We start from the raw sequence: 25,910 nt of genomic DNA, 5'->3' as shown, positions 1-25,910 counted from the left end.
ACTTGCTGGAAACATCTGGGTCCCAGATCTAGTCACTCTGCCTTGCTCCACTGTACCTTGCCTGGACACCCTGTGAGCTTAGACTGTTGCCTGACTTTGTCTTTGCATCATGTTTGGCCTTCAACTGATTCCTGGTTTCCTTGGAACGTACTATATCTGCAGTCCTGTCATTACATAGAAGCTTACAGCTTCAGTGATTGTGGCCTCATCCTCTGGAACATAACAGCTTTCCAACTTCCACTGAAATATACAGGATCTAGGATCCCGGTATCTTGGTAACTTTGCTCAATCGGGCAGATGTTTAGTTCCATGAATGAGCCACCCTTCATTACAAGAAACCTGCAAATCTCATATCAGGCCATGTGAGACAGCAGCTTCCATGGAATTCCCGTTCCTTATCTTCCCGCAAATTATGTTCAAGACGAGACAAACAGGAAATATATAGCATTTTATATGCACATAAATGTTCGGAAAATTAGGATAACCCAGCAGAGACATTTCAAGGTTAGGAGAATGGGTTTACTTATGGATCGATCTGAGATTTTTAAATGAAAGTTCATAAACAAAGTTATTTTAAAAAACCATCACTGTATTTTGTTTTCAGTGGAATTCAAGCATGACTAACCGTTTGATAAGAAGAGTTGAACGTGCCGTCCCACCAAGAAGAAAAAGCAATGATGAAGGAAGGAAGCCCTATCTGCAGGGTACATGCTGCTTTTTCAGAAATTTTTTTTCCTGTAAAAAGGTTTTGCCCAAGAGGTGTGATACACAGGAGGGTGTGTGTGCAAGGGCTGTTCTATGCAATAAAGTTCCAGAGATTTTTAGCAGATTATTCAAAGCACTGCACTGTTTCCAAAGTGCTTCTGCCAGAGGTCAAATCAAATCAAATCTTTATTACGGTCATAGGCCAGCTTGGGGCGGGGGGGAGGTTTACAGTTATTTAAAATCTGAAAAACTATTTCAAAAACTAAAAAGAATTAAAAGTCTATAAAAATCTAAAGGAAGCAAGGGAAATCTAAAATTGCCAGGAGTCAGAACTATGTCCAATGTTCAACTTCCTTTTAACTCACTTGAGCTTTCTGAATGATTTTTTAAATGTTAACCTGCTGTTCATTGCACATTTTTATTAAGAGTTATATGGTGTTTCAAGGCCAAAGTGATGAATGTGTACTTGTGATAGGTCATATATCTGGCACAGTGGCACTGCTCACCTGGTTTCCAAACCCTATCACTATCAATTACTGAAAAGAGGAAGAGGAAGATGAGGGGTGGAACTTGGCATCCCGGGTGAAGCATCTGATTGGTTACACTGCTGCGGCACCCTGTGGCAAGCTTCGCTTCTACCCATCTCCCTTTCGGTAACTGGAAGTGATGCTTGGCACTGGGAATCCAGGTGAACAACTCTGCTTTACCAACCACTACTGTGTATAACCCAAATGCCAGAATTTTGATTAAGGCTCAAGCTTCAGGAAAACCCTAATAGAAAAAACAGATACCTTCTGGTGCATGGAGTGCTATGTGAGCAGGATAAAACCAATAAAACTGCTAGGAGGAAACTGCCACTATTCCTGTTGGCCTACCTAACTTCGTGACAGCAGTCACAAAATTGAAAGATGCCTGCTTCTTGGGAGAAAAGCAATGACAAACCTAGACAGCATCTTAAAAAGCAGAGACATCACCTTGCCAACAAAGGTCCGTATAGTTAAAGCTATGGTTTTCCCAGTAGTGACGTATGGAAGTGAGAGCTGGACCATAAAGAAAGCTGATCGCCTAAGAATTGATGCTTTTGAATTATGGTGCTGGAGGAGACTCTTGAGAGTGCAAGATCAAACCTCTCCATTCTTAAGGAAATCAGCCCTGAGTGCTCACTGGAAGGACAGATCCTGAAGCTGAGGCTCCCAGACTTTGGCCACCTCATGAGAAGATAAGACTCCCTGGAAAAGACCTGATGTTGGGAAAGATGGAGGGCAGAAGGAGAAGGGGACGACAGAGGACGAGATGGTTGGACAGTGTTCTTGAAGCTACCAGAATGAGTTAACCAAACTGCGGGAGGCAGTGGAAGACTGGAGTGCCTGGCGTGCTCTGGTCCAGGGGGTCACGAAGAGTCGGACACGAGTAAACAACAACAATCTCAAGCTGTATATCGGACATCACTAACAACCAGATTCTCTTTTCCCTGGGACCAGGCTCAAGGTTGCTTAGTAGAAGTCTGACTAAGCAGCCAGGAACCAAGTTACTATGCAGCATAACAGTGTAAAGTCTTGCCAACCTCTGTGAAGGTTCCTTTGTTTCTTGGTTCCACAAACATTGGTTTAACTGCTTCAATTCTTCCAGCAAGATCATGCTCCTGTGAGAAAACAGAGAGAAAGAGAGGGACTGGTACAAGTGAGTCAAGCAAGTGAATCAACTACTTCAAACAAGGTGTGGGATTTTCCTGCCTGCTTGATAGATGTAATACAAGCAGGTGTGCAGTCACCTAAGACGCCCCCCGCCTCCACACCAAAACTGGACAAAGGTTTCATGCCTGTTAGCACCAGACAACAAGCTCTGATTCTTTGGATAAGCAAGCAAGAACCCTGGGGCATGTTTCCAACATGTGAGTATTTTTGAAACTCAAGGTTTCCTAAAGTAAACAAGAAATATAGTCTCTTGCTTTATTCCAATGCCACAAGCCAGAAAGTTTTAAATTAAAATTATTGCACTAATTTGAATCAAGCCAGAACATGAAAGAGAGGCGATAGCTGTTGGAACCTGTAAGGTAATGCCATCTCAATTGTGCCCTCTGGTGAACAAGTTACTTTGCCTAACTCCTCATTGTATAGAATCTGATTGTATCGCTTCAGATCAGATGGGGAAGATGCTCAGGCTGCCAATAGTTACAGCTTTAAGCCATGTCACCATTCAACTCCTTTTTGGCAACAATGCAGTGAAAGCAGTTAATGAGGAATGAGCTGAAGACTGTGTGGAACAATCTTATTATTCCTTATTATCTGTCAAAACTGTGCACAAATCCACTCAACTCAAACACCAATATTGTTTGTATAGGTTCTCGTTAATGACTAGCAGCGTGAACAATGCATATTGCTTAATGTCGCTTTATAGGACAGAAAAGGCCATGGAAACCTACTCTCCAATATTCCAGGCTTTTATCCATGACAGGATATGAAGGGAAGAAAACAAGCAGCCCATGTGGTGTGATTCGAACAAGATTACCTGCCAAAACAAAACAAATATTAAGACCAGGTTCACCCTGGTTTCAGTATCTTTTTTTAAAATTACTTTTTTTATTTGCATTTTATTTGATTGGCAGCAGCTCTTCACGGGTGGAGTCAAGGACACATTTCCACCCCCCAACAGTATTTAGCGCCTCAGTTGGTGGGAGACCGACAAACTTTTTCAGCAGGGGGCCGGTCCACTGTCCCTCAGACCTTGTGGGGGGCCGGACTATATTTTGACCAAAAAATACATATAAAAATGAACGAATTCCTATGCCCCACAAATAACCCAGAGATGCGTTTTAAATAAAAGCACACATTCTACTCATGTAAAAACACGCTGATTCCCGGACCGTCCGCGGGCCAGATTGGGAAGGCGATTGGGCCGCATCTGGCCCCCGGGGCTTAGGCTGCCTACCCATGGTGTAGCAGCTGCATTGCTTGGCTAAGTGCACAGCGTTGATTTAAATCTGTGCGGATTTCAGTCATGTTGGAGCAGAAGGTCTTCTCGGTCTTACCTATTGTTCTCCCAAGAGATGACAGACACTCTGATGAAAATCTGCAAAAACAACAACTACCCGTCAGCACCCAGCTTCTACATGTTGGAAAGTAAAGAATGCCTGGTGCCCCCACAGTCATCACCAAAGGAATACAATGAACCGTTTGTCACCCTTAAGACATGACTATCACTCTCTTCTTTCCCCTACTGACTGATTCACCGAAAAAACAGGTCCCTGTAATTTATTAGAATGTATCTAGTCATATGATCCAAAGAATCATCTACAGAAGTTATAAAAGTTTAAATAGCTGAGTCATTAACAGTGTCACCACTAGAAAACAATGGGTGGGGGACAGAAGAGGCAAAGTAATCACTTTAATGCAGAAAAGGATTTTAAGCATTGGATTTATGCTAAGATTTGGACTGTAGGATCTTTCTCTGAGGAATCTACATTTTAAAAAAGGAAACCCAGGTGCTGGAACTGCCTGGCAACAGTAGCAGTCAGCCTGCAGACATAAATACTTTGAAACAAAATTTGGAAAAAATCTGAGGGGCTTGGACTTTGCTACTTTGACATCTTATGAGGTACCAGCAAGCACTGCTTGAAACATTGTGTTTTTGTAAAACCAACTCTGCTGAAGATTTAGCATTTGAAGGCTTTTGGACATGGGTTTTGTTTTCTCTGTGAACTGTATTTATTGATTCCCTTCTGAAAGACTTTTTAAGCTCCCCCTAGAGGTTTTGGACTTTACAGCAGTGACATCCTTATACTTTCTGTTTCCCGGTCTCCTGGTTGAATGTTACCATCTGGGCTGTCTTTTTCTCATGGGAACAACTCAGCTTGACCTTGAGCCTTAGATAAATTTGGAATGAGTGGCGCAAAGAAAAAGGAGCCAAAAGAAAAGGAAAAAGAACAAAGACCGCGAACTAGACAAACAACTTTAGCCTCAGCCTTGCAGCAACGCAGATCTTCGGTACCCACTGTACTCTCTGAGGAAGCAGCAGCTTCTCTGCCACGTGCAGGGGAAGGAGAAACAGAGGAACTACAATTGGAAGATATGGCTTCAGGAACAGCTGCCTCCATTTTAGAAAAAATATATGAAAAATTGGAATCTTTGGATAAGAAAGTGGAATCCTTGGATAAAAAAGCTGATGAGCAAACTTTTAAAATAGACCAAAACACCGAATGTTTAAATAGATTAGCTGGACAAGTGGCACAGAACGTGGAAACAATTGCAGAATTGAAGGGAGCTACAGGGGAGAACAGAAAATTGGTTGAAGACACCAGCCAAAGGCTGGGAAAGTTAGAAAAAGAGGTGAGGCCACTCAACAAACAAGTTGGTGAACACCAGACCTATCTCTCGATGATTGAACTGAGAAGTAGGGAGACCAACTTAAGGATTAGATCGATACCCAAAGTGGAAGAGGACAACCTGGCTGAGTTTCTGACCAAAATATTTTCCAAGCACTGGAACCTAGAAGAGACGGACTTTAAGATTACATCAGCTTTCAGACTTGGAAGACTGAGAAAAAAAGACGAGCCCAGAGACTGTTTGATATCACTGAGATCAAAGGAGGAGAGGGATAAGATTTTGGGCCTACACTACGGAAAGTCACTGGACATTTTAGATAAGAGGATTGAGTTATACAAGGACGTTCCCAAACAGCTTTTGGATTTGAGATCGGAATATTTGGAATTAGCAAGACTTTTGAGGAGCAACGCCATCATCTTTAGGTGGGATTTTCCACAAGGACTATCTTTTACTTTCAGAGGGAGGAAGATCAAAATTAGAACATTGGAAGACAGAGACAAATTTCTGAACCAATGCGGAGAGGACCTTCATAAAAAACTTGGATTACCATCGGAGCCCGAAACACCAGAGGTACCTGCACCCTTGGATCCTGAAGATTCAGCGAAAAAGGTACCACCCCTAGAAAAATAACCAGATCTATCCAGGATGTCTCTGCAACTTCTGAGTTGGAATATAAATGGCTGCAACATTCCGGAGAAAAGGAGGAAAATTTTTCACATATTCAAAAAGGAACAATTGGACATTATTTGCCTGCAAGAAACCCACGTGACTAGGCTCCACAGAAAAGTGCTGATAAATAAGAGAGTTGGCCAAGAATTTATATCTTCAGACATAGTGAAGAAGAGAGGGGTGGTGATATATGCAAAAGAGAGCCTCTCACCTAAATTCTTATTTAAAGATGAACATGGCAGAATTTTGGCAATTGAAATACAGTATCAAGGAGAAAAAATTTTGATATTAGGAATCTATGCACCAAATGATGGGAAATCGGAATTTTATAAGAAGTTGCATGAAAGCATGCTGGAATATCTGGACTATGACAACATCATAATGATGGGAGATATGAATGGGATTGTATCAACTAACATGGATAAGTCGCAAAGTCAAAAAGTTACCAAAGATGGCAGACTACCAAAGACCTTTTTTGAAATGACAGAAAATATGGGCTGGATTGACATATGGAGAATCAAGAACCCCCTAGGAAAAGAAGGAACATTTTTCTCTGAGGCTCAACTGACTTGGACAAGAATCGACCAAATTTGGATTACTAGAGGTCTGGCACCTAAGGTCAGGAAAGTGGAAATCTGCCCAAAGACATGCTCCGACCATAATGCTTTGAAAATGGACATGACATTATTACCAACCGGCTCCTTTAGATGGAAGATGAATGACAATTTGTTTAGAAATCAGGAGATCGTTAAGAAGGCCCAAAAAGTTATAAAGGACTATTTTGAAATAAACCTGAACACCGCGGTGGAAAAAAGAACAATTTGGGACGCAAGCAAAGCTGTGATGAGAGGGTTCTTGATACAACAGAATGCCATAAGGAAAAGGACACAAAATGACAAGAAAGACAAGATTCTGGAGAAAATTAAAGAACTAGAGAAGAAGCTAAGAGCCAATCCGAAGTCACAGCCGATTTTGAGAGAAATTAAACTTCATCAGGCACAATATTCAAAACTGATAAACCAGGAAATAGAATGGAAGATTAAATCAATGAAACAAAAAACGTTTGAATCGGCAAATAAATGTGGGAAACTGCTGGCCTGGCAGTTGAAGAAGAGACAAAAATTGAACATAGTAACAAATTTGGAAATTGAAGGAAGAAGTATACAGAACCCCGTGGAGATTAGAAAGTGTTTTCAAAAATATTTTAAAAAATTATATACTCAAGGGCCGCAGAATGAAGTTGAGATTGAACAATTTTTGAGGAAAAACGGATTGAAAAAATTGTCACAAGAAAATAGACTACTCCTGAACAGCAAAATAACACGACAAGAGATTGAACATGCCATTCAGAACTTGAAATTGGGCAAATCTCCAGGGCCAGACGGCTTGACCTCCAAGTACTATAAGACATTAAGTGATTATTTGATCCAACCACTGCTGGAGGTCAGCAATGAAATTATGGAGGGAATGAAGGCGCCAGAATCGTGGAAAGAAGCGTTTATCACATTGATACCAAAATCAGAAACTGAAAAGACACAGCTCAAGAACTACCGCCCCATCTCCCTTTTAAATGTGGATTACAAAATATTTGCTGATGTTTTGGCAAACAGACTTAAAAGAGTTTTAAGTCAAGTAATTCATAAAGACCAGGCAGGCTTTCTCCCAGGCAGACACATGTTTGCTAACACAAGGCACATTATTGATGTCCTGGAACTTTTGCAAACTGACATAAACACTAAAGCAGTGCTAATTTTTATAGATGCGGAGAAGGCCTTTGACAACATCTCTTGGAAATTTATGAAGGGAAATTTAAAAGAAATGGGAGTGGGGAGGGGTTTTGAAAATGGGATTGACGCAATATATTCAGAACAAAAAGCAAAATTGATTGTTAATAATGTGGTAACAGAAGAGTTCAAAATTGAAAAAGGAACACGACAAGGCTGCCCGATTTCCCCTTTGTTATTTATCTCAGTCCTGGAGGTGCTCTTAAACTTGATCAGAGGGGACCGGTTGGTGCAAGGGATCCAAGTCGGAGCGAAACAATATAAACTTAAAGCTTTTGCAGATGACCTAGTTTTGACACTGCAGGAGCCGGAATCTAGTACGAAAAGAGTTTTACAATTGATTGACAATTTTGGTCGGGTGGCGGGATTTAAGTTAAACAAACAGAAAACTAAGGTGTTGGGGAAAAATTTGACAGATATTGAATCAGAACAGTTTCAGAGAGAAACAGAATTATCATTGGTGAAAAAGGTAAAGTACCTAGGGGTGAACATAACAGCAAAAAATCTGAGTCTATTTAAGGAAAATTATGAAAAATGCTGGTCTGAAATTAAGAGAGACTTGGACAGTTGGACAAAATTGAAGCTTTCTTTGTTAGACCGAATTGCTGCTATTAAGATGAATGTATTGCCAAAAATGTTGTTTTTGTTTCAGAAGAGGCAAAGTATATTTCTAGGTGAGCGTGCTAAGATCACTGAAAAAAATTAACAGGATATGTTAATGGAAGTCCAGCAAATGGGGGGGGGGGGAATCTCCTTGTTTGAGGAAGGGGGCTTTGCCTTCCCTGCCCACCCCCATGCTGCCTTAGGTCATTAAACTAACAAAAAGGGGTAGGTGGGGTTGAAATGAGTGCAGTGCCTGGTTTAGCCTTCCTCAGAAACCATAACAAAAATTTTTTTCCTTCCAGTAGCACCTTAAAGACCAACTAAGTTAGTTCTTGGTATGAGCTTTCGTGTGCATGCACACTTCTTCAGATACACTGAAACAGAAGTTTCCAGACCCTTCTATATAGTGAGAAGGTGGGGAGGGGTATTACTCAGAAGGGTGGTGGGAATGGGTGATTGGCAGATAGCTGTGATGAGCCTGTTGACGACTCTTAACGACTGCAATAGGTCTTACAGGAAAAAGCAAGGGGTGAGAAGGTGAAAAATGGCTTTGTCATGTATAATGAGATAAGAATCCAAGGTCTTTGTTCAGACCAGGTGTCTCCATGGTTTTAAGTTTGGTGATAAGTTGCAATTCAGCAGCTTCTCTTTCCAGTCTATTTCTGAAATTCCTTTGTAGTAAAACAGCTACTTTGAGATCTTGTATAGAATGTCCTGGGAGATTAAGTGTTCTCCTACTGGTTTCTCTGTCTTGTGATTCCTGATGTCCGATTTATGTCCGTTTATTCTTTGGCGTAAGGTCTGGCCTGTTTGTCCAATATAGAGAGCTGAAGGACACTGTTGGCATTTGATGGCATACACAATGTTAGACGATGAGCAATTAAATAGTCCCGAGATGGTATGTGTGATGTTGTTCCTCCCAGACCTTTCATTGCCTACAGACAGCCACCCAATCTTAAACAACTCCTAACCCACAATAATACTACAACCAGACCTAACACGGACACTGGCACCAGAGCCTGCAATAAACCCAGATACCAACTTTGCTGCCACATACACCCGGACAACACCATTACTGGCCCCAACAACATCACACATACCATCTCGGGACTATTTAATTGCTCATCGTCTAACATTGTCTAACATTGCTTTTTCCTGTAAGACCTATTGCAGTCGTTAAGAGTCGTCAACAGGCTCCTCACAGCTATCTGCCAATCACCCATTCCCACCACCCTTCTGAGTAATACCCCTCCCCACCTTCTCACTATATAGAAGGGTCTGGAAACTTCTGTTTCAGTGTATCTGAAGAAGTGTGCATGCACACGAAAGCTCATACCAAGAACTAACTTAGTTGGTCTTTAAGGTGCTACTGGAAGGGGAAAAAAATTGTTTTGACTATGGCAGACCAACACGGCTACCTATCTGTAATCAGAAATCATGCTTATTGTCCTACGTGGAGTGGACTCTTATCTCTGGCCACAGAGAGTCATATGGTGAAGTTCTAACTCTGAAACAGAAACTTCTTAAGTTTCCTTTACTTTCTGGCTCTTTTGTGTTTGCCTCCTGCAACTTCCTGTCTGAATTAGAGGTGACTGATCCAGAAAGAGAGATATTGGGCTCACTGTGGGTATCTTGATGAAAATATTGACCCAGTGTGTTGCAGCTGTGAAAAATGTGAATCCTGTATTAGGGGGTTATTAGGAAGGAGAATGAAACAAAAACTCCCAGTATCATTATGCCATTGTACAAAACTGGTGCAGTCACATTTGGAACACCTTGCACAGGTCTAGTTGCTGGACCTAAAAAAATTGTATTTTAGAGTAACAGAAAGCTGGGGTTTCTTCCACAACAGAAAATGAAAATATCAACTGTTTTTCCTTTGCATGTGAAGGAGTGAAGAGAGAGAGGGGTCAAATTAATGTCTCATTATAACACAGTCTCATAAAGCATTTTCTGTTATGTATGAATTTGGGCTCTGTAGTCCCAAAAACCACAAATACGATTTTTCTGCAGAGAATTTGTGCTGAGCCCATGTGCAGTAAATCGATGCAGTACCCAAGTCTGCAACAAGATTATGAAACTGGAAGGAACCCTATTACCTTTTTTCATAGGTGGAACTCAGCAAACCACCATCAGGTCCTTTAGGGATTATCCCCACCCAAATCTGGTGTTTATCGATAACGTGTGGGTTTTCCAAACAAACTGGGAAGGGACTAAAGGAAAACAGAAAGACAGTCAGACTTCACTAACCTGTCAGTGCTATAGACTTTATAGTTTAGCTTAATCCTGAGAGAGACAGATGGAGTTAATCAGAAATTGATGGGGGAATTCCATTATCTGCATCCTCTTCGGTTGGAAGAGGAACCAGGTTCCCATCCAAAGTTTGCCTGGCGGTCTGGCACTCAGTTTCCCCATGGAATGCAAGGGCAGGCAAAGGGACTGGGTGCACAGAGCACTCTGGCTGCCCTGACTGCCCCCGATTCCGCTATTATAATGAGGCCATTTTTGGAAAAATATTGGAAAATCAATAAAAAAAAATTTTTTAAAAAAAGAGAGAATGATGCTCTTAGCGATCTGCAGTTTCTTTTAAAAGTTATATGATAGATATCTAGATATATGTGTGCATTCTACCTCCAGTGTTCTGGGATCACAGCAGTGAAGCCAGAAAGGAACATTAGGTCATTTACCATGCATAGACCTTCTAGGCTGGTATAATCAACTTGTATAATGAACTTGTATGAGGAGTTTTATGTTCTGATTTCCCCAGGGATCATGTGACTTTGATTATTAGTATAACAACCTCCGTCGAGTTTCTCTTCTTTTCTTTTCTTTTGGTCTGTGATAAAGCTCTAAAATCTGAGAGACGATAACAGGAAAGACAAAAGAATGAAGAAAACTCAGCAAAGCCACTTGAAGAGGAAATGTAAAGCTGTGATAAGCCTACCGGGCTCTGCTGCCATTTAGAAAGGAAAGTTCCCCTATTAGCTGAAACAGAAGAGAAGGCACTAAACCAGGGGTCAGCAACCTTTTTCAGCCGTGGGCCGGTCCACCGTCCCTCAGACCATGTGGTGGGCTGCACTATATTGGGGGTGGGGATGAACGAATTCCTATGCCCCACAAATAACCCAGAGATGCATTTTAAATTAAAGGACACATTCTACTAATGCAAAAACACCAGGCAGGCCCCACAAATAACCCAGAGATGCATTTTAAATAAAAGGACACATTCTACTCATGTAAAAACAGGCTGATTCCCGGACTGTCCGCTGTCCAGATTTAGAAGGCGACTGGGCCGCATCGGGCCCCCAGGCCTTAGGTTGTCTACCCCTGTACTAAACTTATCGTGTCCTTTGATGGCCTCTGGTGGTCAAAGAAAACACTGCAGCCTAACTCTTTGAGATCAGTAGTTGCCACACTTTTTCAGAGACGGGACCAAACTTTAACTTAAACATGCATTTGGGGACCCATGTCTTTACCGTGTATTTTATGGCAGCAATGCTGCTGTTGTAACCTGCCTTAGATCAGGCTGGGGCTTGACAGAGGGTTCTGATCCAGCAGCTGAAGACTGGTGCTCTATTGAATATGGCTGGTGCTCCAACTGTAGAGGTGGGGGAAAGGGTGCTGGGGTTTGAGCAGTGGACTTCAGGGGAGGCCTGGGAAGTGAGGGGCCTGCTGGCTGCCAAATCCTCATGCAGTCTCCTATGCTCTTCTAACCCCAAGCCTGGTGGCCAAGAGAGATTCCACATGGGGAGAATTCATGGCCGGAAGCATTTGGGTCTTCCAACGCTGCCTGCTGCAATCCCAGCACTGGCACAGGCCCCATGGGTGAGGTGTTCTGAGTGGGTGACTGAATAGTAACCTTTCACCAAGTAGGGGCCTCACTGGGTCCTGCTTTTGCCAGTCTGGCTATAGGCCAATCTGGAAGGTATTTGTCTTCGCCGTCCCACTTTCAGACTCAGAACTACGCATATCTTGGCCTGCAGGCACCATAGCAGCAAAGAAGAGGGGATATAACTAACTAACTAACTAACTAACTAACTAATAATAACAATATTAATAATTTATTATTTATACCCCACCCATCTGGCTAGGTTTCCCCAGCCACTCTGGGTGGCTTCCAACAAAATATTAAAATACAATTAAACATTATTAAACATTAAAAGCTTCCCTAAACAGGGCTGCCTTCAGATGTCTTCTAAAAGTCTGGTAGTTGATTGTTCTCTTTGACATCTGACAGGAGGGCGTTCCACAAGGCAGGTGCCACTACCGAGAAGGCCCTCTGCCTGGTTCCCTGTAACTTGGCTTCTCGCAGCGAGAGAACTGCCAGAAGGCCCTCGGCACTGGACCTCAGTGTCCGGACACAACGATGGAAGAGAACTAATGGGGGAAAGGTAAGGATTTTTTTCACACATATAAAAATATGTAGAGAACGGTCAAGGAGTAAGAAACTGAGTAAGAGGTGGAGTCGAAAATGGAAGCGGAGAAAACAAGGCACAATCCAGAAATAGAGAGAGGTTATACACAAACTGGATGGGTAGAGGCAGGGACAAAAAACTGGAGAGAGGTTGTTATGTTGGTCATCAAAGTCACATGATCCCTGTGTGGCCTGGGCAAATGAACCCTTCATGCAGATGCATCACATGTCAGCAAGCCAGAGGATATTTTTAAGTCTTCCTAACTGTATAGGTCCTTTGAAAAAAGTAGTCCAGTCAGCTAAAACAAGTTACTGGCCCAAGTGGTATGGAATGACGTAGAAACAGGGATGCCCCAAAATAATGAGGTAGAGTATGTGCACATAAAATACACAACACCGAAGAGGCAAGCACAAGCTAAAAGGTGCATTTAGCAAATAGGCAGAAATTTAAAGAACGAGTCCTCTAGCCTCAGGCACCTGAGTACCTCAGGCGGCGCAATGGGCCAGAGTGCCTGGCTGTTAACCAGAAGGTTGGTGGTTTGAGCTGTGGGCAGGAGAATACGAAAGAAGCAAAAAACTGAGTAAGTCAGGGTCCCTCCCGGCTCTTAGATTCTATGATCTGGTTGGTCACTGTGGACTAATCTATCACACAACAGCATTTAAAACTGAACATCTGTTAATATGAACATAAATAGTGGTCCAGTATGTAATTAATAATTGCCTCAAAGTAAGTAGACTAAAAAAGAGAAAAAAACATGTATCTGTTCAGTAAATTTTTTGGGCATCTGTCTGCCACGTATACTTTTAGGACCCACTTTATTTCTGTGATTGTAGGTTGTTTTAAGCTTGTTTTAACACTGTGTTTTACTTGCTGTAACCTGCCCTGGGACAATAGGGTGAAGAGCGAGCAATCAATTATCACCATCCTCATCCTCAGATCACAATTAAATGGCAAATTAGTAAAATCAAGAGGCAGGTTTAAACCGGTGCCAATTTCCAAACGATTTAGAGGGAGGACTTTTCCCATGGCACTTCCACATGTACTGAAACTGACCTCCAAGAATAGCCAATCACTGGTGTGCTCAGGGCTCACTTTGCATCACAGGAAATGTGTGATGATGTTTCTTCAAATACCTTGTGACAAAAGCATCCCACACGTAAGAAATAAACCTTGAACCTGAAAATCCCATACTCGTTCCTCAGTGACTTTCATTGAAATCCAGGACAGGATATGACCCAACTCAAGCTGCCTTTTGTCATAGGAGCAACAGAAAGAGACTCACATCTGCATTTCCATAGTAAAAGACGATAGTGGAGAGAGTGTTCCGCTAGTGAGAATGATTGTTCGGACTTCCTGACGAACTAACTCGTGCATGCTGTATCCAGGACTGAAACACCAATAGCTCAAGACCTTTCCTGTATCAAACAAAACACCAAGGCAAAACGTTAAGAGGTATTCACTGTGGCTGGAGCAAAGAGCACTGACCCGTAAGTTACTGCAAGCAGATATAGCGGGCCACTTGCAAGTAACCACGGGCCTTGAACTAATTACCATCTTCTCTTAATGCACAGCATTAAGAAACTGTGAGTTCCAAAACACTTTTACAGAAGTTATTATTTTTTTTAAATGCCCTAAAACATGTAAACACTATTAAAAGGATCCTTTGAGTGGTTATTTGTACAGAGCAGTATCTGATAAATGCCCCTAGAGCCTTGGAAAATGTTTCCAAGTAGAAAGGCAACTTTATTTTAATGTCTTGTGCAGAACTGGTTTCCCTTCTGATGGAGAAGAGAAGAAGTTAGGTAGAGCAAGTTCTTGACTGATATAAAACAATTCTATCTTAGGAAGGAAAGCAGTATCTGGGTGTACCTCAATGTTTATCACTGCAGAACTGCATAGATACAAGGAGAGTCAGATCTGAGTGCAGACAGCTCACCATATCACCTCTAGAAAACCTGTTCTGAAGGATGAACACATTGACTAGAAGTAGCCACTGGCTAACTTGGGACAAAATAAAAAATTCAATGCAGCTATGTATTCTATCACTGGCAGGTAGCACTTTCAAAAAGTGCTTAGCTGTAGGACATGAGAAGATAGGGAAATGCTGAGATGGTTGAATGATGGGCTCTGAGAGATGAATTCACCAAACCTACAGATTTTATGCATGGCACAGTTGCCTGGCAGGGGTGAAAATAATGAGAGTATACTCAGAGAACCTCTTTCACTTTGCTCTGTATGACATGGATTGACTCTGTATTGACATGGAAGGGAGGAGGGGATATCAAGTTTTGGAAGGCGACCATTTAAGTTGGCACTTCACTCGGTATCACATTTCTGGCACAAAAGAAAGTAGAGGCAGAGCATGGAACAAGCAAAGGAATTGCGAGATTTGTATTTGTAGGCAATGCCATTGTTACTTCAATTCTCAAGGTTCTCTTATCAACACTCCAGATTCTTTGTTTTCTGTATTATTCACCATATTTCTGAACAAGGAAAATGTGTACTGCCTAGACAGAGTTTCTGGAACTAAAGTACAAGGACATGCTATGAACAGTAGGAAGTACTTGAAGTAAACCTAAACAAGAGTTTTCCCCACTCAGAATTGGTATGTGTAAAATAAATATAATTTATCAAATTACTTACGACAACAACTGTGGGGGGTGAAATATTTATATGGGAACATACCTTTGTAATTGCATCAGCATCATTAGAGGCTAAAGGTCAAATGAATTCATTTTTGCTCTTTAGAACACACCAAGTTTGGCTATTGTAATAGTGAGATATACACACACTCTTTGCTTCTGTACACCTCCTTTCATTCAAGCTGCAAACAATTCTGTACTTAATTCTAATTTAGGGATGGGAAATATGTAACCTTTCAGATGCTGTTGGACTCCAACCCCCATCACCCCTGCTGATATGGCCACTGACCAAGGATGATGGGATCTGTAGTCCAGCAACGTCTGGAGGGCCACAGGTTTCCCACCCCTGCTCTAAATTAAGCATTGATTCCCATTTTGTCCAAAGCAGGGGAACCATGGTTGCAAACTTCAGAACAAGCCAGAATATTAAGCCACAGTTTGAATTCATCTTATTCCAAAGATAGCAGCAAAACAGGGAAATCTATTTAAATTTAGGTTTCCTGATTTAATGACAACTTGTGGCATAGAGGGAGGTAAGGAGTCCGTGTGTGCTGTCAAAAGGCTGATGCATATCATCTGGGGAATGAAAATGGAAGATACTGGTCCTCCTAGCTTCTTTCCTATGTCTAAGACTCCCAGTCCTTGATTACCTAACCTACATGGTCATGCTTGTAGGGATCAGATGGGATTACCATGAGGAATTATAGAATATACATCGAGCCATCGTGTCCACAATGAAGACATTGTGTTGACTGGGTATGATATGTTGACGATAATTTCTGATTAAATCCCATAAGATTCTACATTCATGCCCTTTTGCTGCCCTTTTGCCTTTGCTGCCCATTTCTCCTTGCTCTTCACAAATCACGTACATACTTAAGACAGGCAGGATTCCTGTGTCCTCAAAGACTGGGCAGTTTCGTCTTTGTAGTTTTCTGATATTAATCTTAGGATGTTAATCTTAGGGCCAGGAAACAGATCTCACATTAAAGGGATAATGGTCACTGTCCTCCTGGCCATCCTCTTTATCATATGTATTGCTTGTTTATTATCTCCGGGGTTGCCAGATGCTCTTCTTTGTAGTTCTGTTCTTTGTTTACCCCTGATGGGAAGTTTTGCTTCTGCACATGACTCTGGCAAACCGCCCTAAGCTGAAGCGTTCCTTCCTCACTCACCCTAGAATGTTTAGTTCACATTGAGTTCATGAAACATCGTACCCTGACCTGTTCTCAATGCATGGTTAACCACATTTACGGAATGCGATAGTTATGTTCTTTTAAGTCATGCTATATCAATCACTAGTAATAGTTTAATAAGGAGGTTTTCATACCTGTCCAATTCTGTGTTCCCTTTCCCAACCTTTAATCTATTGATGATTAATGCCTATATGCAACCCTTGCATTGTATTTGTGTTAACCAATCAGCAACCAGCACATATGTGGCAATGCTGTAATATTCAATAAAAGGGACTCCCCGAGACATGCTCGGGAGATGCTTCCCATATGACACTTGTCATTCGTCTGTCGTTTATTTCAACCCAACATACCCCAGAAATATTTGTGCTTAATTAGTTTTAGTAGTTTAACTTGTCCCCACGTGGGTTTGTTTAAATGCTCAGAGGAAATGATTGGTTCTTACGAACACTCTGTAAAAAGTTCTTTTGTGAATAAAACGGCCTGGCCCAGGGGCTGCGGAGATCTGACGGACAGGCACAGAGAGACACGATTATACGCACCCTTCCCAGAGTCTTGCTGGTTCAAGTCTCTTTGTGTATTCTTATTAATCAGAGTTCAATCCTTCCTTTACTTTGAGAACGCAACAATGCCACTGTTTTCCCTGTTTTTGTCTATCTTTGCCCCCACAGTTCTTCCCAAAATCAACAGCACAGCATCAATACCTTCAAACACAACATTAAATTTTGGAAGCACAATTACACAGTGCAATGACAAAACTACGCAATGGTTTCACAAAAACTGGCTAGAAATGTCCTGGCCAAATGAGATTATAGATTGCTGTCATGGCACACACAGCTGCCTCCAGTTCTCATTTAAGTTGAAGAAACCTGGGCTGAAAGATTTACATGATCAAAGCAACGTATCAGCATTGTCACCTTGTTTTTTAGTTGCTGACGAGTTCCACAGGTCTGTCCTCTGCTTCTTTTTATGATTACTTGCATCTAGATGGATGTGGACCTAAGAGGCATAATCAATAAATATGAAGTACAAGAATAGGACATCTATGCTACTTGCATCACCACAATGAGGTTTGTAAGGGAGCAATGAACAGAACCAGCTTCTACTAGCAGGCAACATGTTGTAAGTGGGCCTATGCAGTTTGAACAAGGAACTGAGTAAATTCTGAAAAGGTATTAACTTACTCTTTTGCAGTATCTTACAACTGAAAAGGTATAAAGTCACTAATTATACTATGGTAAACTCATGCAGCCCTCTTTTTCCTCAAACTTAATTCAACCATTTATTGCTAAGCCTATAAAAAACTAATTTTTTTTTTACTTTTCAGCACCATAAAGGTAAAGGTAACGTGACCCCTGACCATTAGATCCAGTTGCGGACAACTCTGGGGTTGTGGCGTTCATCTCGCTTTACAGGCCGAGGGAGCCGGCGTACAGCTTCTGGGTCATTTGGCCAGCATGACTAAGCCACTTCTGATGAGCCAGAGCAGTGCACGGAAATGCCGTTTACCTTCCCACTGAAGCGGTACCTATTTATCTACTTGCACTTTGATGTGCTTTTGAACTGCTAGGTTGGCAGGAGCTGGGACCGAGCAATGGGAGCTCTCCCCGTTGCGGGGATTCGAACCGCCGACCTTCTGATTGGCAAGCCCTAGGCTCTGTGGTTTAGACCACAGCGCCACCCGTGTCCCTATTTTCAGCACCACAGACAAGCTAAAGTAGGAAATCAGCCTCAGAACAGCACAACATACCTTATAATACTTTGAGACTGAGCAGCCCAGGATGGAACTAGACGTGCCTTCTGATGGACGGAAATTAAAAACAGTCTAGGAAACAAGATGGGAGAAAATGTAAGATGGGGAGGGAAAACCCACCATGCCTTTCAAGCATGCTTTCAGCATGCTTCTGAATGGCTTCATCATAAAAACAAAATAATTTCAAAATAAAAAAGGATTTCTGCTGGTTATCCGCAACATCTTTGCAAGGCTTCCAACTCTATCACTAGGCTGAAAGCACAGAACAGTCATAAAGGTAAAGTAAAGGTAAAGGTACCCCTGCCCGTACGGGCCAGTCTTGACAGACTCTGGGGTTGTGCGCCCATCTCACTTAAGAGGCCAGGGGCCAGCGCTGTCCGGAGACACTTCCGGGTCACGTGGCCAGCGTGACATCGCTGCTCTGGCGAGCCAGAGCCGCACACGGAAACGCCGTTTACCTTCCCGCTGGTAAGCGGTCCCTATTTATCTACTTGCACCCGGAGGTGCTTTCGAACTGCTAGGTTGGCAGGCGCTGGGACCGAGCAGCGGGAGCGCACCCCGCCGCAGGGATTCGAACCGCCGACCTTTCGATCGGCAAGTCCTAGGCGCTGAGGCTTTAACCCACAGCGCCACCTGCGTCCCTACAGAACAGTCATACCTTGGGTTAAATATGCTTCAGGTTGAGCGTTTTCAGGTTATGCTCCACGGCGACCTGGAAGTAATGGAATGTGTTACTTCCAAGTCTTGCTGCTCGCACATGCGCAGACGCTCAAAATGACGTCACGCACATGCGCAGATGCGAGCACATGCTTCAGGATGCGAGCAGGGCTGCAGAACAGATCCCGTTCGCATCCAAAGGTACCACTGTAAAGGGTAACAGTGTGCAGAAGTTCCAGTTACAGATAGGTAGCCGTGTTGGTCTGCCATAGTCAAAACAAAAAAAATTCCTTCCAGTAGCACCTTAAAGACCAACTAAGTTAGTTCTTGGTATGAGCTTTCGTGTGCATGCACACTTCTTCAGATACACATCTGAAGAAGTGTACATGCACACGAAAGCTCATACCAAGAACTAACTTAGTTGGTCTTTAGTGTGCAGAAGGGCAATTTGTGGGCGTTTTAGTTCTCATTTTGCCAACGATTACTCTTAGAGTTCCACAGGGTTACTTCTGAGTAGACATAAATAGCCACTTTTCAGTTTAGGAAAAAAGGCGGCTAAGGGGGAACAAGATATTGGTGTATAAGAGATGAATCGTGTATCTTATACAGCGCTCTGGACAAAAAGAAGGACTTATTCATGCAGTACAGTGGTGCCCCGCAAGACGAACACCTCGCAAGACGGAAAACCCGCTAGACGAAAGGGTTTTCCGTTTTGAAGGTGCTTCGCAAAGCAAATTTCCCTATGGGGTTGCTTCGCAAGACGAAAAAATCTTGCGAGTCCCCGCGGGGTTTTTTCGTTTTTTTCGCCCTTTTCCTAAGCCGCTAAGCCGCTTAACAGCTGATCTGCTGATAAGCCGCTTAACAGCTGATCGCTAGAAGCCGCTAGACCGCTGTAGCGCTAATCCGCTAAGCTGTCAATGGGCTTGCTTTGCAAGACGAAAAAACCGCTAGACGAAGAGAATCGCGAGGCACCACTGTACATAGTAAAAACCATGTAACTTGCTCCCGCAGCAGGCATTGATGGCCATCAACTTAGTTGGTTTTAAGAGAGAATTAGACAAATTCATGGAGAAGGCTATCAGTGGTTTCTAGCCATGGTGGCTGTACTCTGTCTCTACGGCTGGAGGCTTAATGCTTCTGAATATCAGTTACTGGAAACCACAGGCGGTGAGAGAGCTCTTGTGCTTGGGTCCTGCTTCTGATTTCCTATTAAGGTATCTGGTTGGCCACTGTGAAGACAGGATGCTGGATTAGATGCGCCATTGGCCTGATCCAGCAGCCAGGCTCTTTTTACCTTCTTATAGTATTACTTGCATGGGTGGCCCTGTGGTCTAAACCACAGAGCCTAGGGCTTGCCAATCAGAAGGTCGGCAGTTTGAATCGCCGCAACAGGGTGAGCTCCTGTTGTTCAGTCCCTGCTCCTGCCCACCTAGCAGTTTGAAAGCACGTCAAAGTGCAAGTAGATAAATAGGTACCGCTCCGGCGGAAAGGTAAATGGCGTTTCCGTGCGCTGCCAGAAGCAGCTTAGTCATGCTGGCCACATGACCCGGAAGCTGTCTGCGGACAAACGCCGGCTCCCTCGGCCAGTAAAGCGAGATGAGCACCGCAACCCCTTAGTCATCCGCAACTGACCTAACGGTCAGGGGTACCTTTACCTTTACTTTAGTATTACTGGGGGGGCACGGGCCTCCCCCAACTCACTCTGCCCTGCCCCAGCTTGCCAAACCGCCTCACTCATATATAATTTAACTGGCATATAATCATGCCTAATTCATGCCCCCATGTATAAGACGCACCCTACTTTTAGGGACCCCAAATTTAGAAAATGGGCATATGCACTATTCGTGTATAAGATGCCCCCCGATTTTTAACCCTAGTAAAAAAACCTAGTCTTATACACAGAAAATTACAGTATATATTATAGCTTGGAGAGTGATCGCCCCCTAGTGGAAGTTAAAAGAACTACATCAGAGAGCTCAAGAAGTTAATAAAAACGAATGGCCTACAATTCTGTTTCTAAAAAAACAGTTTACAGTGGTGCCTCGCAAGACGAAATTAATTCGTTCTGCAAGTTTTTTCTTTTTGCGAGTTTTTCGTCTTGCGAAGCACGGTTTCCCATAGGAATGCATTGAAAATCAATCAATGCGTTCCTATGGAGACCGTTCGGGGACAGAGGGGAAGCGCCGCACGCCTTCCCCTCTGTCCCCGGACCTGTTTAAAGCAAGGGGTGGCGGGGAGAAGATTGCTTCTCCCCGTTGCCTGCCCCGCAATCTCCGGGGACAGAGGGGAAGGCGCGCGCGCCTTCCCCTGTCCCCAGACCTGTTTTAAAGCAAGGGAAGGGGCAGCGGGGAGAATCGCTTCTCCCCGTTGCCGCCCCTTGGTTCAAAAGAGGCGCCTTCCCCTCTGTCCCCGGAGATTGCGGGGCTGGCAACGGGGAGAAGCGATCTTCTCCCCGCCGCCCCTTGCTTCAAAAGAGGTCCGGCAACAGCGGGGAAGACGCGCTGCGCTTCCCCGCTATCCCCGGAGCTTGTAGAGCAAGCTTCGTTTTGCGAAGCAAGCCCATAGGGAAAAGCGTCTTGCGAAGCGCCTAAGAAAACGAAAAACTCCTTCGTCTAGCGAGTTTTTCATCTTCCGAGGCGTTCGTCTTGCGGGGTACCACTGTATTTCATTATTACTGGTAGCTGGTCAGGAGATGCTGTTGGATGTTTTGTGGTAGGGGAAATGGCCAAAAATCACTGCTAATATTCTGGATAAAACAGTTTGGATAGATTTACATTTCCTATATTATAAGGTATTAATATGAAGCATGTTTAAGCAATCTGAAAGGATGGTACCCTGAGGAGCAAAAGGTTTCTCAGTACTCTTAAATATACTTCATGGCACTGTAGAAAGAGCGAAATTAAGGCTATCAAAAGTAATTCATGTACAAAAAAATTAACTCATTTGCATTAAGTTTATGAAGAAGTTAAATAAGTCTTAGTTCATTTCCTATCATTGCAATTTCCTATAATTGCAATGGATAATGACTTGTCTGGAATCTAGAAGCTTTGAAATGAAAACCTATGTGGAAATACCACAAGCAAATGCATCTCCCTTTAATTTTTTCTTCTGCAGACTAAACATACCTAACCTCTTGGTTTTAAGGTAGAAGGTAAAGGTACCCCTGCCCGAACGGGCCAGTCTTGCCAGACTCTGGGGTTGGTGCGCCGATCTCACTCAAGAGGCCAGGGGCCAGCGCTGTCCGAAGACACTTCCGGGTCACGTGGCCAGCGTGACAAAGCTGCATCTGGCAAGCCAGAGCTGCACACGGAAACGCCGTTTACCTTCCCACTAGAAAGCGGTCCCTATTTATCTACTTGCACCCGAGGGTGCTTTCAAACTGCTAGGTTGGCAGGCGCTGGGACCGAGCAACGGGAGCGCATCCCGCCGCGGGGATTCGAACCGCCGACCTTTCGATCGGCAAGCCCTAGGCGCTGAGGCTTTTACCCACAGCGCCACCCGCGTCCCATAACCTCTTGGTTTTAGACACTGTCAATTTCCTGGTCATCCTCCTCCTCATCTCCAGCCTAAACATACCCAGATTTTTCTACTGCTCTTTTTTCCCCAGACTCTATCATCATCCTGGTCACCCTCACCAGCATTTCCTGTCAAGACCCATCCAGTGCTCAAAGCAAGCATAGAGGTTACTGTGTCTAACGGATAGGATTCCCATAGGATTTGTTATTGATCTGCAGGAAAGGTTTACACCAGGTACAGGAAAACTCGGCCCTCCATATGTTTTGGGACTACAACTTCCATCATCCCTAGCTAAAATGACCAGTGGTCTATGCCCGGTTTACACTGCACCAGCTCAACCTGGTCTCCTTAAATCTCTCCCAGTTATGTTCCAGTGAATCACAAATATGGTACAGTTTCTAAACTGAAAAATGCAGACCACATCCCTTAGAACTCTCATTCCATTGTGCACAGTAAATTGGCATTCAAAGCCTCTCTTCAGAGACAAAGAATACCAAGTGGAAATGACCAAAGCCTTGATTGCTGCCACCATCAAGCAAAATTTCTTTTTCCTTCACCATAATAAACTTACACAAACACAACCAACCACCCTACCTTATCATAGCTTCGGACCTGAGCAGGTTGAACATGAGAGTGCAGCAGAATTCTGTAAAGTGATTTTAACCATCCTGTTCTCTAATTACCAACTTGCCCCAGGTTTACATAATATGCATTATGAAGATATTCACAGAATGACATGAAAAGCTCACTTGGAATGCTATTACTGAATTTATAACTCTCTCCATGGTGCCTTTCAGTCTTTGAAACTACAAAAGAGGAGGCAACATATATTTACCTGAATTATGTCTGTAAATTTATGCAACCCAGCTGTATTGATGAATATGCCAGTACCTAAAGGCAGGGGAGAATATTGTAACATTTTTACATGACTTTTCTCACAATCATCAAAAATCCATTTATGAACACTGCGTTGTAGGCATGGAGGCACTGAGCAAAGATTCTGGCATCTGCTACAGTGCCCTGGTCAAAACTAAGAAAATGAATTCCAATGGGGCAAATCAGGCATTAATTACTTCCTGGACTCAATCTCCTTTTACTAGAAATAATTAGCCATCATGGGCAAGGGGGAAGGACACAAAAGATCAGCCACAGAGTACCCTGTCTACATCCTTAGGACACATCAACTGAAACTCATCCCACGAACTTGGACCTGATGGCATTCTGGTAATACAGTGGTACCTCGGGTTAAGTACTTAATTCGTTCCGGAGGTCTGTTCTTAATCTGAAACTGTTCTTAACCTGAAGCACCACTTTAGCTAATGGGGCCTCCTGCTGCCACTGCGCCGCCGGAGCCCGATTTCTGTTCTCATCCTGAAGCAAAGTTCTTAACCTGAGGTACTATTTCTGGGTTAGTGGAGTCTGTAACCTGAAGCATATGTAATCTGAAGTGTATGTAACCCAAGATACCACTGTATCCCCAAACACTGTTACAAATGAGGCATCAAGGTCAGAGAGGATACAGTGGTACCTTGGGTTACATACGCTTCAGGTTACACACTCTGCTAACCCAGAAATAGTGCTTCAGGTTAAGAACTTTGCTTCAGGAGAAGAACAGAAATCGGGCTCCGGCGGCGTGGCAGCAGTAGGAGGCCCCATTAGCTAAAGTGGTGCTTCAGGTTAAGAACAGTTTCATGTTAAGAACGGACCTCCGGAACAAATTAAGTACTTAACCTGAGGTACCACTGTATAAGCAATTTTATTACATATTCTTATTTATTACATTTTTAGACACTTTTTTTTCTTTTTCACAAAAGTAAACTCAAAAACAATTGACAAAAAATTTGTATACTCAAAATGTTTAGCAAACTTATCATAAGATGCCTCTGAAGATTCTGGGATCTCTCCCCATGGACCTCTGTTGCTTATTCACCACCATACAAAATAGGTTTCATAGTGAGTTCTTGTGTTCAATCATATTCACCATGACTCTCTCACCTGTATTCTAGTTGTCTCCCACCTTGTTTCATTTTCTCTAGATGCAACTATTTTCAGGTCTGTTTCTTGGGCTCATGCAATGCTGTGCACTCTCACAATATTATACTGTACTTTCAAACTTTCTCCCCACCCCCTATTTCCCCAAAGTATAATGTGCACACTTACGGCCTGCTAAATACTGTAAGATTTGTTCCAGTGACTCAAGGAGAGACGCTTGGGTTTGGGATGTGATTTGGACCTTTTCAAACAGGTCAAATATATAGCTGTAATTTCAAGAAGAAACATAAACAAAATACTTATCCTAGTAGCTAACCAAAGTACAAAATACAAAACAGTCTCGTTCCATTTCTCACTAAGGTATTCTAGGGTTCTCAGCACATATAAACATTATGTATATAGAGTTAGAAGAACTACTCAGAATCAACCCCGGAAAAGGCAGATCATTCCATCAGACAAGCAGAATAGCTTGCACTGAAAGAGCAATCTGCTTAATGCCATGTTGAATTCCTCCCTGTAAGTATGGAGAACCTATTCTGTAACAGAGAGTGGAAATCAAATATGTTTTACTTAACAGTAGTTTGAATCCCCATGATGGGGTGAGCTCCCGTTGTTCGGTCCCAGCTCCTGCCCACCCAGCAGTTTGAAAGCATGTCAAGTGCAAGTAGATAAATAGGTACCGCTCCGGCGGGAAGGTAAACAGTGTTTCCGTGCGCTGTTCTGGTTTCGCCTGAAGTGGCCTAGTCATGCCAACCACATGACCTGAAAGCTGTCTACGGACAAACGCCGGCTTCCTTGGCCTATAGAGCGAGATGAGCGTGCAACCCCAGAGTCGTCTGCAACTGAACCTAACGGTCAGGGGTACCTTCACCTTTAACCTTAGTTGAATACCATCCGCCACCTCCTACCAAAGCTTGATGAGCCTCCATAAACATGAGGGCTAGAAACCTTCTTTTAAAAAATAGTTTCTGTTTTTGAAAATGTGAAATGCAGTGGCTTGATGAATGTCAAGTGATTTGTTTTATTTGGTATTTGTAATCAACCCTTCCCCCAATAGTGTATCCTCTGGACATTTTATCCTTGCAAACCAACCTGCAAGATAGGGCAGGCTAAGCAATATTTCATTAATTTATTTTATTTATATCCCACCTATCTTTCAAGGTGGCATAAATGGCTTGTTCATTCCCTATAACAACCTTGTAGACTATGTTAAGCAGAGAGGTAGTAGGTACCCCAAGGCCTCCAAATGAGCTTCACTGCTTACTAGTCTAAACATTATATGTCCTACTTGACCTGACGGGACACCCAGTGAGTTTCACAGTCAAGCAATGGTTTGAACTGAGTGTCCCAGTCTGACCCTTCGTCCTGCTTCATCAAGCAACCTCTTTGCAGCTACAATTTCCAGCAGCAACAACTGAGCTCCAGAAAACCTGGGTGACTCAGGCCCAAGATTCTCAAGGAAACACCCTACACCATAAAACAAGCAACAAAGCAATTTTATGAGTCTATGGGCAGGCACACAAAAACAAGAAATGCCAACTGGGCACATGCTTTGTATCTCCTGAAACATACCTTCCATCCTTAGTGAGTCCACTTCCACTTGGTGGCAGCTCGACAGCATCTATAACGTTTTCTAGCTGAAGAAGAATCTCTTGAAGG

General features: G+C 43.1%; 2 protein-coding genes across 9 annotated transcripts in view; one reads left to right on the top strand and one right to left on the bottom strand.

Annotated features, from left to right (window-relative positions):
* Window positions 1-25,910, top strand: part of GMEB2 (glucocorticoid modulatory element binding protein 2) — a 263,449-nt gene that overhangs the window by 155,736 nt on the left and 81,803 nt on the right. The gene's annotated exons all lie outside the window — the stretch shown is intronic.
* RTEL1 (regulator of telomere elongation helicase 1) overlaps window positions 1-25,910 on the bottom strand; it is an 80,951-nt gene that overhangs the window by 35,769 nt on the left and 19,272 nt on the right. For all 8 annotated transcript variants that reach the window (XR_014565639.1, XR_014565640.1, XM_083744116.1 and 5 more), the window contains exons 12-21: window positions 25,824-25,902; window positions 24,420-24,517; window positions 23,095-23,150; window positions 18,084-18,158; window positions 17,251-17,332; window positions 13,781-13,913; window positions 10,183-10,296; window positions 3,734-3,774; window positions 3,128-3,213; window positions 2,270-2,347 (exon numbers count right to left, since the gene is read on the bottom strand). Coding sequence is in view for 6 of the 8 variants with exons in the window: in XM_083744116.1 (XP_083600242.1) it covers window positions 2,270-2,347; window positions 3,128-3,213; window positions 3,734-3,774; window positions 10,183-10,296; window positions 13,781-13,913; window positions 17,251-17,332; window positions 18,084-18,158; window positions 23,095-23,150; window positions 24,420-24,517; window positions 25,824-25,902 (842 nt within the window). In the remaining 2 variants the exon portion in view is untranslated. The remainder of the gene's footprint in view (window positions 1-2,269; window positions 2,348-3,127; window positions 3,214-3,733; window positions 3,775-10,182; window positions 10,297-13,780; window positions 13,914-17,250; window positions 17,333-18,083; window positions 18,159-23,094; window positions 23,151-24,419; window positions 24,518-25,823; window positions 25,903-25,910) is intronic.

Source organism: Podarcis gaigeae, assembly GCF_964106915.1.
Source record: "Podarcis gaigeae genome assembly, chromosome: 6".
Classification (NCBI taxonomy): Eukaryota; Metazoa; Chordata; class Lepidosauria; order Squamata; family Lacertidae; genus Podarcis; species Podarcis gaigeae.
This window is presented reverse-complemented; position numbering and strand designations above follow the sequence as displayed.